Genomic DNA, 15,169 nt, shown 5'->3' on the forward strand with positions numbered 1-15,169 from the left:
ATTGTGGAAATGCCTCCACTGTAAAAAAAACCACCACCACCTCTGAGCATTTCTCCAATGAGAAGAGTGAGTTTCAAGCTGTTCTGCTTTACGTTGAAGTACCTGAATGACATTCATTGAATAGACAAAAAGATGCTTCTGCAAAATCTCAACAATCATTCAGAAAAAGGATAGAAGTTCACACATTAATCTCTACTGCAAACTAAGTACCAAACACCACAGAAATTGACAGATGAACCAAGCAGAAGAAATTGACTTGCACTCTCATTTGATGGAAATATATTTTAATGGAGGAATAATAAGACAAAATAAATAAATAAATGTCTACCTATGCATGCTTACATTTAATTTTTTTTATATCAGTGTGATTTCTCATCTATACTGTACAAAGGCAATGTATCTATCAACCCACACAGAGTTGAGGCACATCTAGTTAGTCATATGTATTATTACTATAACGAACACCTGACTTAGAAAAAAGACCATTGCTCATATGTATAAACTTCTTTTGACATTTAAAATAGAATAACAAGTTAAAGAGTAAATGGGCTAAGAATTTTGGTTATAATATACAGATGGATCAATGGGAAAGAATGTGGTTAAAAAGACTGAATTTCACATTGTGTTAAAATTTAAGAGAAAATGTCTATAAAACAATGTTCTACTGGTAAATGATTCCAGAGAAATTATCTAAATCTTAGATTCTAAAATGTATAAAGAATGTATAATTCTAATCATTGTTGAAAATATGGAAAGCTTGAAGGGATATTTTATCATTCATGGCAGACTTGTGAAAGACTGAAAAAATATTTGTTGCAAATACATAAAGATAAGGCTTTTGCAGGAGAATGCAGAAGATTCCCAAAGTGAATTTAAAGATAAAACCAAAAACTTTTCTTCTGGCTTAATGAAAATAGACTTTGGGGGGGGGGGGATTGGAACGTTGATGTTATATATGTTGATGGCAGCAAGATTACTTAATGCACAAAAATGGAGAATGGTTGCAAAAGCTGATGGCGTTAGCAGAGATGGTTAAATCGATTGCTTTGATCAAAGAAAAAAAAGCATAATTATTTTTGTTTCTACTTGGAAACTGCTTCTGGGCTTTGTGCTTGAGGTGGAAAAAAAATGAAACTTTGATCTTTGGTTTTACCGATTAATAGGTTATAAAACGTTATAGAAATGGCTAGCTTATAATATTATGTAAAAGTAAAAAGTTGAGATTTGATGTTATTATCTTATTCTACTGCACCAAAGGAAGTTGGAAGTCAATGCCTTTTTTTTTCTTTTTCCCCCTTGCCTTACACTTTTCTCTTCCCTTTTTCCTCCATTTTCCTATTATTTTCTTTTGTATTTTGTATTATATATTATAAAGCAATAAATAAATAAGCAAATACATACGATGAGGCAAAGAATTTTAAAAAGTAACTTACTGCTGAAACCAGATTTTTTTTTTCCTATTAGGATTTAAGGCTAGCTAATTTTAAAAGGTGTATGAAAGATTGGTTTTATACATAGTAACTGCAGAGGGGCTACCATATGTGCAAAGGTGGAAAAATACAATAATATAATAAAAACCCACTGTGGAGGATTGGATTGTGAACATGACAAAACAAGCAGAAATGGCAAAAGTGTCTCGTTTGATCAGAGACAAAACAATAAACTCTTAAAATACTGGAAATCCTTTAGCGACTTTTTGCTAAAAGCAGACAAAAATGATTTGAAAAAAAAAATTAACCTGATGATTTCTGAATTTGGTGATTGAAGAGGGTTGAATATAGGAAGAAGTGAACTATATGATATAATCTTGATGGGGAGGAGTGGCAATCAGTATGTCTGTGGGAGGGAAGATCAGAAGTTACTTCTTTAAATATTTCTTTTTATTTTCTTCTCTCATCTACTGCACTTGTTTTTTCTTAATTTCATTTCTATTTTTTCAATGTTTACCTATTTTTTAAAAAATCTAAAAAACAAACAAACAAAAAATAATTGCTTATTATTAATTTAAGGAATGTGTCATCAGTTCAAATATTCTTTTTGTTTGTTACTGAAAACAGCAACTTCCAACCCTTTTAAAAAAATAAACTCCTTATCCAAGGGTGTGGAGAACTAGTCTCAAAGAAAGGAATGTCGGCATGGAAGCCTCTGAACTAGTGCACTAAAAATGATAGAAACATAGAAACTAAGTTCAGGTTTTGAGTTTTAAGTAATTTTAAAGGAATGAACTAGCACAGTATCCATCTATAGTTCCTAATAGAGTATTGAATTACAAGATGAGTCACACAAATACTTGGCAATCAGAAACCAAAAACAACTCTGCTTTCAAGCTAAAGAAGATATTGCATCCAGTTTTGGTCACCACAATATTAAAAAAAAAAAAATCTTGAGAATCTAGAAAGAGTGCAGATAAGAGCAAGAAAGGTGATTAGGGAACCAGAGGCTAAAACATATGAAGAATGGTTGCAGGAACTGGGTATCTCAAGTCTAATGAAGGGAAGACTAGTGGGTGACATGATAGCAGTCTTCCAAGGGCCTGTCACAAAGGGGCTCCTATAAGGACCTGTCACAAAGAAGAGAGGGTCAACCTATTCTCCAAAGCACCTGAAGGCAGGACAAGAAGTAACAGATAGAAACTTATCAAGGAGATATCCAACTAGAGCTACAGAGACATTTCCTAACAGTGAGAATTATTAATCAGTGGAATAGCTTGCCTCAAGAAGGTGTGGATGCTCCATCCCTAGAGGCTTTTAAGAAGAGTTTGTACAGCCATTTGCCTGAAATGTGATAGGGTAGCCTGCTTCAGCAGGGGGTTGGATTAGAAGACTTCCAAAATTTCTGTCAGCTCTGTTATTCTGTTATACCATTTCTAGTCTATCCATAAAAGCAGCTTTCCATTGGCAGTATCATATAAACTCAGGGAAAAAGATACATCTATTGCATGAGAGAGAGGGGGGGGAAGATTTCTACTCTCGTCTGCTAAAATATCCTTAAAATATCTTGGATTAAAATTCTCAAAAGCTTCAACCAGTGTTGTCAATACCTAATAATTACTAAAGCTGAAGCCCAATAGATCTGGGTGGCACCACCAGTGGAGATAAAGGATGGGGAGACAGAAACAAACTCTCCTAGAAACTTTTATGTCAGGAAGACTGATTTACCAGTTAATTATTTGGTTCATGAAGATGAGAAAACACGAAACATGAATCCTGTATATTTATTACTAAGAAGCTCTTCTTAGGTTCAACCTTTGCAGCTCAGACAAGTTGCTTCCACAATAGAAGACTTCCGCATTGCTAAATGCAGAATTAAGATGATTACCACATAATTGTTAACATAGCCTCTGATCAAAAGGTGGTAAACTCTTTTTTCTTTTTCCTCCTCCCTGCCCATAAGAATCCACAATAAATAACTGAGTAGACATCCTAGTCTCTCATGCAAATGTCTTCTAATTTGTAGCTTCCCCGATTTTTCTCTCTCCCCCTTTAAAAGGAATAATTGATTCTCATTTGAGTAATATGGATGTTCTGGGTTGTCCTTAGTTGGTTCTTATTCCCTTCAGGGACAAGAGGAGGAGATTATAATTACTGGTTTCCTCTCTGCAGTCAAAACATTTCTTTACCTTGTGGGGTTCCTACAGAATCACCATTTGCAATCTCGTAAATATGATACAAATAATTTGTAGAAATTGTTCAGGTTTATGTAAGAATAGCCAAAACGTTAGATTCCCTGTTTGCAGGAACAAATTAATTAAAAGCAATTAAGGGATATCACAGCAACAATCACTAAAACCAAACATGAATTATTTATTATCTTTGTTTCTTTTTAAGAGGAATGTGTAGAAGTTGGTGTTCTTAAGACAAATAAACATTTGCATAATGGAGGGAGGAACCCTAAGAATGAAAATGCCCTGAATGCAACATTTTGGCACTGGTGTTGTACTTCCTTTTAACACTGAGCAAGGGATAAGGACTTATTCTAAGCTTAATTAACCATACAGTTAAACAAAGCCAGCCACAAGATAACTGCCAGGAGCTAACCATAGTGCTGAAACACATCACAGCCAATCTCTAAACACTGAAGCTGGCAAAAGATGCTCAGTTACAAAGAAAGAGTAGTTCCTCCATTCCTAATGATATAAGAATGAGTCGGGGGTTAGTAAACCTAAGGCAACACTGATATCTTAGCTGGGCCCTTCTTTCAAAAGAAAGAAAGAAGAAAATGACAAGGAAGTGTCCACGTGTCAAAATATCTCCGCAAATGTTCTTGCAAACCCCCCAGATGAGATGCATCAAGCCCAGAGTCACTTTTCAAAGGGATGGAGAAAACACCTTTTTGTGAAGGTAAAGCCAGATGTAGGGAGCATTGCAGGGTTGGCTGCTGTGACCTTTTCCTATGCTAACCTGGCAGTTTCCTACTTCTCTCCCCAAAAGGGCAACACACTTTTCTATCTATAAAATGTAATACCTGTGAACAGTGACCATGAGAGAAAAGTGGAAGAACACAGAGAAACACAGGGAAAATTCATTTAACAGTAGAGGGATATTTCATAGAATAAATATTTGCCAAGTGTGCTATAATGTCTTTTAATTATATCATAAAATCTAAAGAATTCTATCCATCTATCCATTTTCTATTCACATAGGCACATTATCTTCAGAGTTTATTGCGCTTAGAAGGGGAAAGCATGCAATATAACTGACATACATATTTACTATTTAAAATGTGGACTACTCCTATGAAGGTTTCTGTGTATGACACTTGGTCTGGGAGAGATGCTTCGTGTGCATCAGTCACCCATCAAAGATGTTCTCAAACACTACTATACTATAATCAAAAACTAACAGCTGTAACCATTTAGCCAAGATTGGAAATCTACTGTAATTCTTGCCCACTTTTATTTACTCTTTGTGGTTCAAAGGACATAATTGCTCCAAAGCGATTGCTCCAAAGATGTATTCTTTAGAAAGCATTTTTCATATTTTGCTCCTTATATTTCCATCACTGTTGAAAACCTTGTTAATTCTAAAGGTACCTAGAGATGGGGATTTTTAAAAAAAGGTAGTCAATTATTTGTGGTTCTGTTCTGCTGCTGCTGTATCTTGCTGTTGCATGCAATCTTTTTTCTTTTAATTAGTTTTCTTTTTTATTAATATACTTATGCCTTTTAAATTTTGTAAGTTGTCTTCTTCTTTGAAATGTGCACATTGATATGGTGAACAAAACATGAATTCAACTGTAATAGACAAAATAATGAACCAACCAAAATAATGAACCCAAAAACAAATTAATCAAGGATAACAACTAAAAGAGAAAATTGTTTCAACTATCAAAAAAGTAACTTCTTGGAAATTCCAGCAAAACCATGGGAACAATATGTATGATCTTCTACTGAATGCATGGAGAAATGTGCTAAACCATGTTTATAGCACCAGGGTAGAATTGTGCCATGTCTGTTCCTACTGTAGTTGTAGGAGAGGTTTTTCCTTGCTTTATCAATCAAATTAAATAAAAAAGATGCGAGACAAGAACCAGGGTCCAGGAACCAAAATAAAGTTTATAACTACAAACAAACATATTCAGATTCATGTATTCTCTTTCTCCAGAAGGCAGGGATAAAACCAATTAAGTGGAAACTTTAGAAGCATATTTCAGCTAAAAAAAAACCAGAGTAACACTAAACAATACAGAACACTGGGACATCTCATCTTAAAAATTGGTAAAGAATTCTGCCTTGCTGCAGGAATGTAATAATAGGTCAGTCTGCTTTCTACTTGCGATGTGGTAGTTGCAATAATTCTTGAACTGAATGGGATATTTAAGAGTGAAGGGACTACCACAGGGTTTTCCACATGGATAGATCCTCCCTTTCTCAACCGATAAGGATGGGGAAGGAGTCCAGATTGCTCCAAGTACTTTAAAGGGATATCTCAGACATCAAAATATCTATTTCTGAGATTTAGAGACAACCTTAGTCCAAAATGATTCTAAGCAACTCCCACCAAATAAGAATAAAACAATTTAAAAATAGCAAAAAAAATGATAAGTTCCTCTAAGAAGCGTTACCTTCAACGCTCTACAAATATCTGACCCCAAATTCAGAAAAACATAGAGAAGCTTTTCCCTAAAGGCCTTTCATTATATACCAGGGGTATATAACTATGGCCCTTTTATCTTGTGGACTTTAACTTCCATGCTGGCTGAGGAATTCTGGGAGTTGAAGTTCACAAGTCATAGAAGGGTCATAGTTCTCCATCTCTATTATACATCATTTGTATCACTTGAACTCAGCTTTGTCAAGTTTAGCCTACAGAAAGATCAAGCAACCGTCTAAACAGCCAGCTACAACTAAGAAACTCCCATTCCACCCAATTTTTTCACAGAACTCCAAGTCATTTCTTCACATTGCAAACATTAAAAGGGAACAATCCATATATATTGGCTTATAAAGGATAATATCTGAAAAAGGCCAGCAATATTCATCTAAAATACGGGACACATTTAGTTAATGTAATTATTTTCACAATACAATTTAAATATCCAACTTATCAGATGGTAAATAAAAAGAAGTCTTCCTATACTAACAAGCAGCCTGACGGTAACACAGGTTAATTAGGGATGATTTTGTAATGTGCTGTCCTCACTGTTGCTCCACCCCAGCTATTGTGTTGCTACGCAATGCAGGCCTTTGCTGCCTGAATCCCCATCCAGAAATATAATTGTGAATTCATATTATGTAATTATAACAATTTATTCATACTGATGTCTTCCAAGCAGGTTCTGACAATAGTTTCTTCCTCTCTCCACAGTGGTGTTTTTTCCTTTTAAGAAAACGTACCTTTTTCTTTTAAAGCGTCTGCTGTTTTTAAGTCTTTGGCCCACCTTTTGTGTATTATTTTAGATTATCGATGGATGTTTTGAAGAAAGGTGTGAAGATCATCATTTCCACTGTGAATTCAAGACTAATGCAGGCATTGCTTCTGGTGACTGCTTATTTTCTTTTCTTTTTTAAAAATAAGCAGCAGTTTTAAACACAATTATAGATTTACCTCTTTCTCTAAAGTTATATATGGTATTGAAAAACTGTTGGTGATATGCTCATGTACAGATATTCACAGGCACGTGAAAATATACTTATGGTGCTAAATATGCTCTAAAATATTCTAATCTTGATTTCCTAAATATACCCTCTTTCACTTCCTCATCATATAGATCACTTCAGACTATGAATATGGAAGTTTTATATTTAATTTTTTAAAGGACTATTTCTTTTAGCTTAGCTTTTGCAGTTACTTTAGTAAGACACTTTGTGAAAGCTTGGCTTACAAGGCAGGGGAGAAACAATTAAAAGAATAAACCATGGTCCCACAGGTACTGCCTCAGACTGGGAATATAAACTATTCCCATTTTTATTAAAAGCTATCTCAAAGGGAAATTGAAGCTATAGGCAATGTGATTTTATTCAGGGGTTTCCCCCCCTAAACATTCTATCCTTTCTTATCAAGAGAAATCAGAATATCTATGAGTCATACATTCAACTGTGTCAGCAATTTGATATTCCCGTTGTTCCAATGTTTCAAAATCACATAGCCCATATTAGCTGTCAAGACTGAAGAAAAATCTAGGGAATAATTGAATCTATCAGGATGAAATCAGAATCATCAGATTCCACTTGTATCAAAGCAACCCACCTTGGTTGGGAAGGCCAATTTACTGTTCCTCTAGGAAGCTGTGGCTCATGGAAGCAGGTACTTTAGGTATACAGCCCCAAGCACATAAATATAGCTCGGGATTTTTAACCCTGTGAATTTATTATTCCATAAAAATACCAAAGTTCTAAGGTAAACTAGGGAATAAAAATAGTAGATCTTTTATCTTCAGCCACCTCCATATGGAATATCACTGAGATCTACTCTGAGTCAGAGTGGGCTAACATAACATACGTTATACCTCCTCTGACGTCTTTATCAGTATGACTCAGAGGTCTCCAGAGAAGTAGTATTCTGCAACCAACCATAGCAGCAACACATTCAGCAAACCAGGAAATCAGGATGCGCCTGACAAAGGATTAGATTTAGCAACGGCCACCCCTTGCAGTTTAATCCAAAGTACCAGAAGACATTGGGCAATAGGGGAAACATTTCAAATGTTAAAATGATAGATGGATGCTACAAATCCATCTGTCCCTTCAGGAAAATTAATTTGGTCAGACTGAACAAGAACTTAGCTGATTTTCTTTTTTTAAAAAATTGTTTTATAGGGTTATCAAATTGACTAGCAGCTCAAGACATATCATATAGAAAATTAATATTGAGAAAGCAGTAACAAAACAGTAAAACAACTAGACAGAAAAACTTAAATCCAGCAGCTTCATAAATTGTTCTTGCCCAGTGTCTGATGGAAGAGCCAGGTTTTTGAAAGGGCAGCAGGGCTGGAGCCATATGGTCTTGACAGTGGGGGATGCTGTTCAAAAATCAGGCATGGTGATAAAAGAGAAGTGCCTACTGGATCCTGCAAAAAGCCCGCTTATTGATGGGAGCTGGAGCATGCCAACCCTATCAGATCTTATCGGATGGGCAGAGACAATGGAGATCTGCAGTCCCACAAATACCAAATCCTTCCGTCACAAAAGGCTGCATAGTTGTCCATTAGCACCCTGAAACGTTCTTGGAAGCCAACTGACAACCAGCAGAGAACATGAATATCAAGGCATGTCCGTAACTGTGCTGCCACATTCTGCACCACCTACAGCTTTCAAGCGGTGTTGAAATGTAATCCCAGAGTGATAAGATGGGCCTCCAGATTCAGGAGTGGGTACAATTGGTGTACAAAACGAATTTACACAAAAGCCCTCCTTCCTGTGGGTGACAACTAGTATTTGAGTGGGGGCAAGAGTCTCTCTGTCTCTGTCTCTGACACACACACACCCCTGAGCTGCATGTCAGTTTTATCTGACCAAGTAGGAGATTCTCTAACGTTGGGTGGTTCCACATGCTTGATTTAAGGAAGAAAATCTCTCCTCAGGGTTGGTAAAATAGCAGGAGTTATATCACAATAGAGCTTTGTTCTAATTAACCCCCATTATTTTCATCTGCCAATTGATCAGGCTGTTTTCAGTCATGAAATAAGGCAAAAAGACGATGTTCCAGCATCATAAAGCAAGTTTTAAATATTGCACTTCTATCAAAACAGGCTTCAAGTTTCATGTAGCATCAGTCCTGTATTTTTCATCTTTTCCCAAATTTTCTGTTTATTCACTAATTTCAATCGTGCCATAATTTTTCTCTTGGGATTCCAACTGCCTGAAGCAAAACTAAAAATTCAAACAAATGGGAACTGGTATATACTATTTTTAGTATCCCCAAATTCCCACAGGGAATAACCACGATCATGTTAAAAACATACAAAAACTTTCTACCAATCAAGACTGTGCTTTGTGGAACCTGTTCATATTTTTAAAAATGAAGCTTATATGTTGCCATTTTTAAAAAAATTAACATCTTGAATTAATTTGGTCAGTCTGACTAGGTAGTTGGACCATATTAGAAGGAAGGAAGGAAGGAATTAGAAAAAGGTTCCCTAAAAAAAAAGGATAACTAAAATTAATGATGGAAAGAAGTTCAAATTTCTCAAGAGTCAAAAAAGTAACCATGCAATAACTGGACCCAGCTCATTTGGGAAGAACATCCTCTTCTCTTTTGCTTACCAAAATCAATGTAGGATCTCATAACAGGGCTTGAGAGTTTCCTCTCTCCAAATTCTGGGATGTACTGGCACAGGAAGAACTCGGGGCTAGAGGAAAAAGCCTCATCTATACAAAGATGATAATTGGTATAGTGCAAGAACTGTTTACTATAGCCTCCTTTTGTCTTAGACTGCTTGGAGTCTTTTAAATCACTAATGAAAATATTTATACGCAGCAGGGTTCCAAGGCTCCAAAAGCCATGGATTGCTGGTTAGAGGACTCCATCTTGAGCCCTATCCCTCCATGTTTGTAAGATAAGAATAGCGAAAGGTCTTTAGGAACCCTTCACCAGATCTCCTCTATTTAAGGCATTTTACTAAAACCTTTTGTGCTTAAAAAGTAGGAAGAATTTCCTGTTTTAAATCTAGACTTTTTGCCAGAGACACAATTCACTGAAATGGAACACAATATTATAGTCAACCTGCTGTTGATATGTATATTAATGCTCATATTCCTTAATGGCAATAACATTTCATGCAACCACCATGTCAAAATGTAAACACAATAGCTTGCGTGTGAATATGTATGTGTGGTATTTTACATAACTGCAGCCAATGGACTGGGAAAAAAATATGGCTTTTTGTCGAATTATTAAAGGCTGTGATAGTATTTACCAATGTTTAATTAAAGCACCAAGGAAAAACACTTATTCAAGAATTAGAGGGAAAGCAACTTTTCCATTTTTGGAATTTCAAATGATTTTTTAATAATGACCTGTATTATTTCATCTCTAACTGTGGGTGCTATAGCTCATACTATACCACGATATCATTAGAGCTGTTCAAAAAATAACAGTACTTCTTGCTCCTCTTCTCCACCTAAATGTCATCACCAGTAAATGCAATCTGATGAAATACTAACCTACTATTCAGGTCTGGGTTACTCAATTAAGCATGCTGAGGTTCAGTGTCTCTCTTATGTAGGTACCAAGCGTGATACTCTATAGATTATTGTTTATCTGATAATTATATAGAAATCACAGCAATTAACTACTTAATAAGCTACTTGCAATTATAATTTTTGCCTATATCATCCTGTGTAGAATGCAGTTGTCAGATGTAACTGGCTGGTTAAAGAATAATAATGCCACAAAAAAATTAACATCATGGTTTTGTCATTACGCCACTTCAGAAAATTTATTCAGTAAGAGACCTGGCCTAAGGACAGTAAAAGGATGTTTATTCTCTTTGGGAGCATATGAAATAATATTTAGAAAAGTAAAAGGTTTCTCCCACCATCTTAAGTTAGAATAATAGGACCGTTGACCATAAATCGTTCAACAGGAATAAAAAGTATGGCTCTGCCACATGTATGCTGTTCTTTCATTTACAACATCTACCTTTTTTTGACTCAGTAAAGGTATGCAGAATAAGACTGTGATCAACCATGAAGGTTCATTATCAGTATTGCTACTTTTGTTATCACTATTATTATTGCACTCATCTGGCAAGAACATCAACCAATCTGCCAAAAGCAAAGAAATAATAATGCCCACTTATTATTCCTGTCATCATTCTCCAATCCAGGCGTTGCCTGCTTTATCAACATCAAAAAGAAGATCATTATTTCTGCGAGAGAGAGTTTGGATGGAAACATAGTTCAGTTTCTCTGCAGAAAATATAGCCATACACAATCACCCACCCTGCTATGTTATATTCAAGCTGATGGTTACACTTCTGGATTTATGGAAGAGAAGAGACCAAATGGGACACCAATCTTCCCACAAGATCTAGTCAATATTTATATTAATGAAGAATTTCAGCTCTTGCATATTTTACTGCTCGTTTTGTTTCTCATATGCCAGCAAACACTTCTGTAAGACTCCATTGGAATCAGTTTCATAAGATGCTGTGGAAAGAAAAGTATTTGCTTTTCAACATTTTTCTCCATCAATACGCCGTTTCCAATATAGCAGACTTCAAAAAGGAATGTACTTGGCATCAAAGTGGGACTTTAGGGTTAAGTATATCTGATTTAGTACATCTTTCCTGAATGTGATGTGATAGCTTGGGCCCATCTGCTAACGTCTTCTTCCTTGGTAGACAAAACCTCGCCCTCTTGCTAATTCTAAAACGGGATTCATAATCAAAAAGGTTTTTGAAATGATGGTTTCTCTGTAGCCTGTACCAGTTTTATACTGAATAATGGTTCACCCAGGCCTCTTCAATCACAGTCACTGTAGTTCCAAGGCAATGGTAGGGCAACTTGGTCTCTTCAAATATTTTGGACTTCAGATCCCACAATCCTCCCCATTGTCTACACTGGCTGGAGCTCATCACAGCTGGTATTACAAAATCCCTGGAGTGACCCAAACTGAACGATCCTAAGCCAAAGAGCATGGATCTGCCTGCAACAACCACATGCAAAGGGTTCTACAGGGCATCTGCAAGGTAGCAAAGGTGAACAATCAGACATGGCAAAGTACCACAATGTCAAAATCCGCCAGGGTTTCATAGGCACTCTGGCATAAGTGAGGAAGGAAGGGAAGAGGTGCAGAACTAATTCCAAACAGGAATTCCCTCTCAACAACAATTGAGAGGGATCTTCAGCAGCAGCAGCAGCAGCAGCCAGAGAAAAAGGGAGGGAGGAGGAAGCCGGGACAGCTGATATTTGCAACAGGCAGCTGGGCCAGGATGGAAAAGTGGAGGGGGATGAAGAGACCATCGAGAATGACGTCAGTGAATTGACTGAGCAGGAAAACACGGCGTGTGGGGGGAGAGCTCGAAGGGATCCGCTCTGTAAATGAATACAGAAAGCTGCGCGTGGAGGGGCCGTGGGAGACACGCAGCGAGCCGAACCTGGCAACGCCGTGACGCGAAAATGACAAGCAGCCACGCAAAATGGTGACAATATTCCTTTTGGAGGGAGGGGGCCCGAATCCGCACTTGGGAAAACTCGCCCCAAAAGCGGAGGGGAGGGGGAAAACATACTTGCCTATGCAACAGCAAAAAAAAAAAAGGAGAGGGGAGGGGAGGGGAGATGCAAGAAAGGAAAAGGGGAGGAAAAAGAGGGAAGGAAGGAAGCTGCGCGGTGCTAACTCGCCTGGCCGGGGGGAGAACCCACCCCAATATTCTCAGGGCAAAACAAGATGGAAAAGGGGTGGAATTCAGCCCAGCGGGACCGGGGAAGTGGTTCGGTTCCGTTTTCAAGGAGCCGGTGCCGGATCTTCTGACGGATGCTCTTTTTTTTTTTTTTTAAATAGAAGGTGCCCGTTTGCCGTCGCTTCCAGGAAAAGCAGCAGCCTGCAGAAAAGGGGAGAGGTGGAAACCTTCCCCGCCCTTTTGCCCAGTGAACCCCTTTCCCCTCCAAATCCCCACCATCTTTGGCGCTCAAAGGCACCCTTTCATCCCACCCAGCAAAAAAAAAGACGCTTCCCTATCCAACCCCCCACCCCAACCTACCAAGTTTATTCTGGGGACGCAGATAGAGAAGCGGGAGGAGAAATCACCTCTGTCCGGCGTGGAATAAGAGAAGGGCGTGCAACTCCATCCAGCCATATGGAAGCCAAGGAGCTATGGCTGGTCGCTTAGAAAGGGCAAAAAGCGGAGACGCTGACCAGGCGCCTGTAAAGAGCCCGGGGCCCCACGATTCACCCTGCCAATCCCAGCTCGGAGCATCCCAACCAAGTCTACCCTGGTCCCCTTTCGGCATCTTCCCTCTCCCTCCCGGCAGCCCCCCTTTTCCACACCGCATCCTCAGTTCTCACCGTGCAGCACTTGCAACGGGCGATCTCCAGCAGCGCCGGCCGCCAAAAACGGAGGCAGCTGCAGCAGCAGCAGCGAAAGGCAGAAACCGTCCAGTGCCCGAAGCAGACTCCGCCACCGCCCCATGCCGGTCGCTGCCCCAGCTCACAGCCCGGGCAGCCGCCACTTCCCCGGCCGCTGCACCATCCCTAATCAGCGCCCCCTCCAGACCGACACGGGCACGGCACCGCCCCGCAAACCAACCAATCTCCAGACCCGTGCAAAATGGATTCTCGGCCCCACCAGCCTATCGTAGCCCAGGAAGAGGACACGCCTGAATTCGAAACGCGGGGCTTGACTATCCCTGGCCACGCCCGACTTTTAGGGTTACGCCTCCGTATTTTTTTTTTTTTTAAAAAGCAAGATTCACTTCTTCCACCTGCGATTATACCTGGTGCGTTCCCAGGTTCCGGCAATGCCTCCTCCAATCAATTGCATCAACATTTTAAGTTGACGCCCTTTTGAATAGTTATATTTCAGCCCTGCATCAAGCACAAGGCAGGGAGATGGTAAATTATACCTCCAGCAGACAGACATTTAAGCACAGCATAGGTTTTGCTCATTTGAAGCTTCAATATACACCTGTTACAAACCTGAAGCGCTTCTAAACTTATCCAGCCCTGAAGGCCGACAAATGTCTACCGCTTCTCACATGACACAGAAGGGGTGAAATTCTTGGTCTTAGGCCCCAAAACTGGCAACACCAGGGCAACATTCTCTCGTTTCTTTTGCTCAAATCCTGTAAAGAAACCCGTGATACATCCATAAAGCAAAACCAAACTGTTAAGCTAGAGCATCATTTCTTGGCGAGGACACCTTGGTGGCAATTACATCGCATCTGGGAACGTTGTGCTACAGCACCCATTCTCATCCTGTCTCAATGAATGCTAATGAATCGGTACAATAGTCACGCAGAAAGCCACCAATACTCAACTATGCTTCACAGTTCCTCATTTGCAGTGAAATTATCTTTAAAAATAAAATAAAATCATGGGGTGACTTTCATGACAATTCTTAAGACAGTGGTGTGGCTGTAGTACAGCTGGCTTTCTCCAGCCCTGATGGGGGTAGTTTTAAAGTTTTGTATAAGGGACACAGAAAAAGGATGGACCCTACCCTCAAAGAAATAGTTAGGAAGCGCACTTGTGGTACTATTATTGCACTTTTCTTTTTTTACTTCAAACGAACTCAAGTATTCTCTTGTTAAGAGAAGCGGACAGAATAGTCTAGCCAGTCTCCTCTCGAGCATCATTCAGATTCTGCTCCCAGCAGCAACTATAATAGTAAAAGCATGAGCTTTAAGGTGCCATGGATGAACCCATCTAAAACATTCTCCAAGGTACTGAAATGCAAGGATGGATATTTTTAGCATTTTGCCCTGTGTGTAACCCTTGATGGGATCCTTTTATGAATCTCTTTTCTTTTTAAACTGCTCCTGTATCCATTCAAAACAGTGGGGTTTAGATAATTCAGTGATGGGGAAGGAACAGGAGGGAGGGAAGTTTTCTTATCTTCAAGTGATCTACCTTCTATGAGAGTGGAACAAAGCTTTGGTCAGTTCTCTAGGTCTGCTTTGCCATGCATTCAAATTAGGTTGGATGATAACTCGATTGCAGACATGTCTCTAAAAAGCACCCACCTTCTCATTTAAACACACTTAAGAAAATTATAGCAAACAAAATGT

General features: G+C 38.7%; 1 protein-coding gene across 2 annotated transcripts in view; it reads right to left on the reverse strand.

Annotated features, from left to right (window-relative positions):
• PTPRN (protein tyrosine phosphatase receptor type N) overlaps positions 1 to 13,640 on the reverse strand; it is a 42,340-nt gene extending 28,700 nt beyond the window's left edge. For both annotated transcript variants that reach the window (XM_026665567.2, XM_026665566.2), the window contains exon 1: positions 13,449 to 13,640. In XM_026665567.2, the coding sequence (XP_026521352.1) occupies positions 13,449 to 13,572 (124 nt within the window). In that variant the 5' untranslated portion in view covers positions 13,573 to 13,640. The remainder of the gene's footprint in view (positions 1 to 13,448) is intronic.
• Positions 13,641 to 15,169: the final 1,529 nt, after the last annotated feature.

This window comes from Notechis scutatus, chromosome 1, assembly GCF_049901735.1.
Source record: "Notechis scutatus isolate UNSWTSFEM ecotype Mainland chromosome 1, rNotScu1.2, whole genome shotgun sequence".
Taxonomy (NCBI): Eukaryota; Metazoa; Chordata; class Lepidosauria; order Squamata; family Elapidae; genus Notechis; species Notechis scutatus.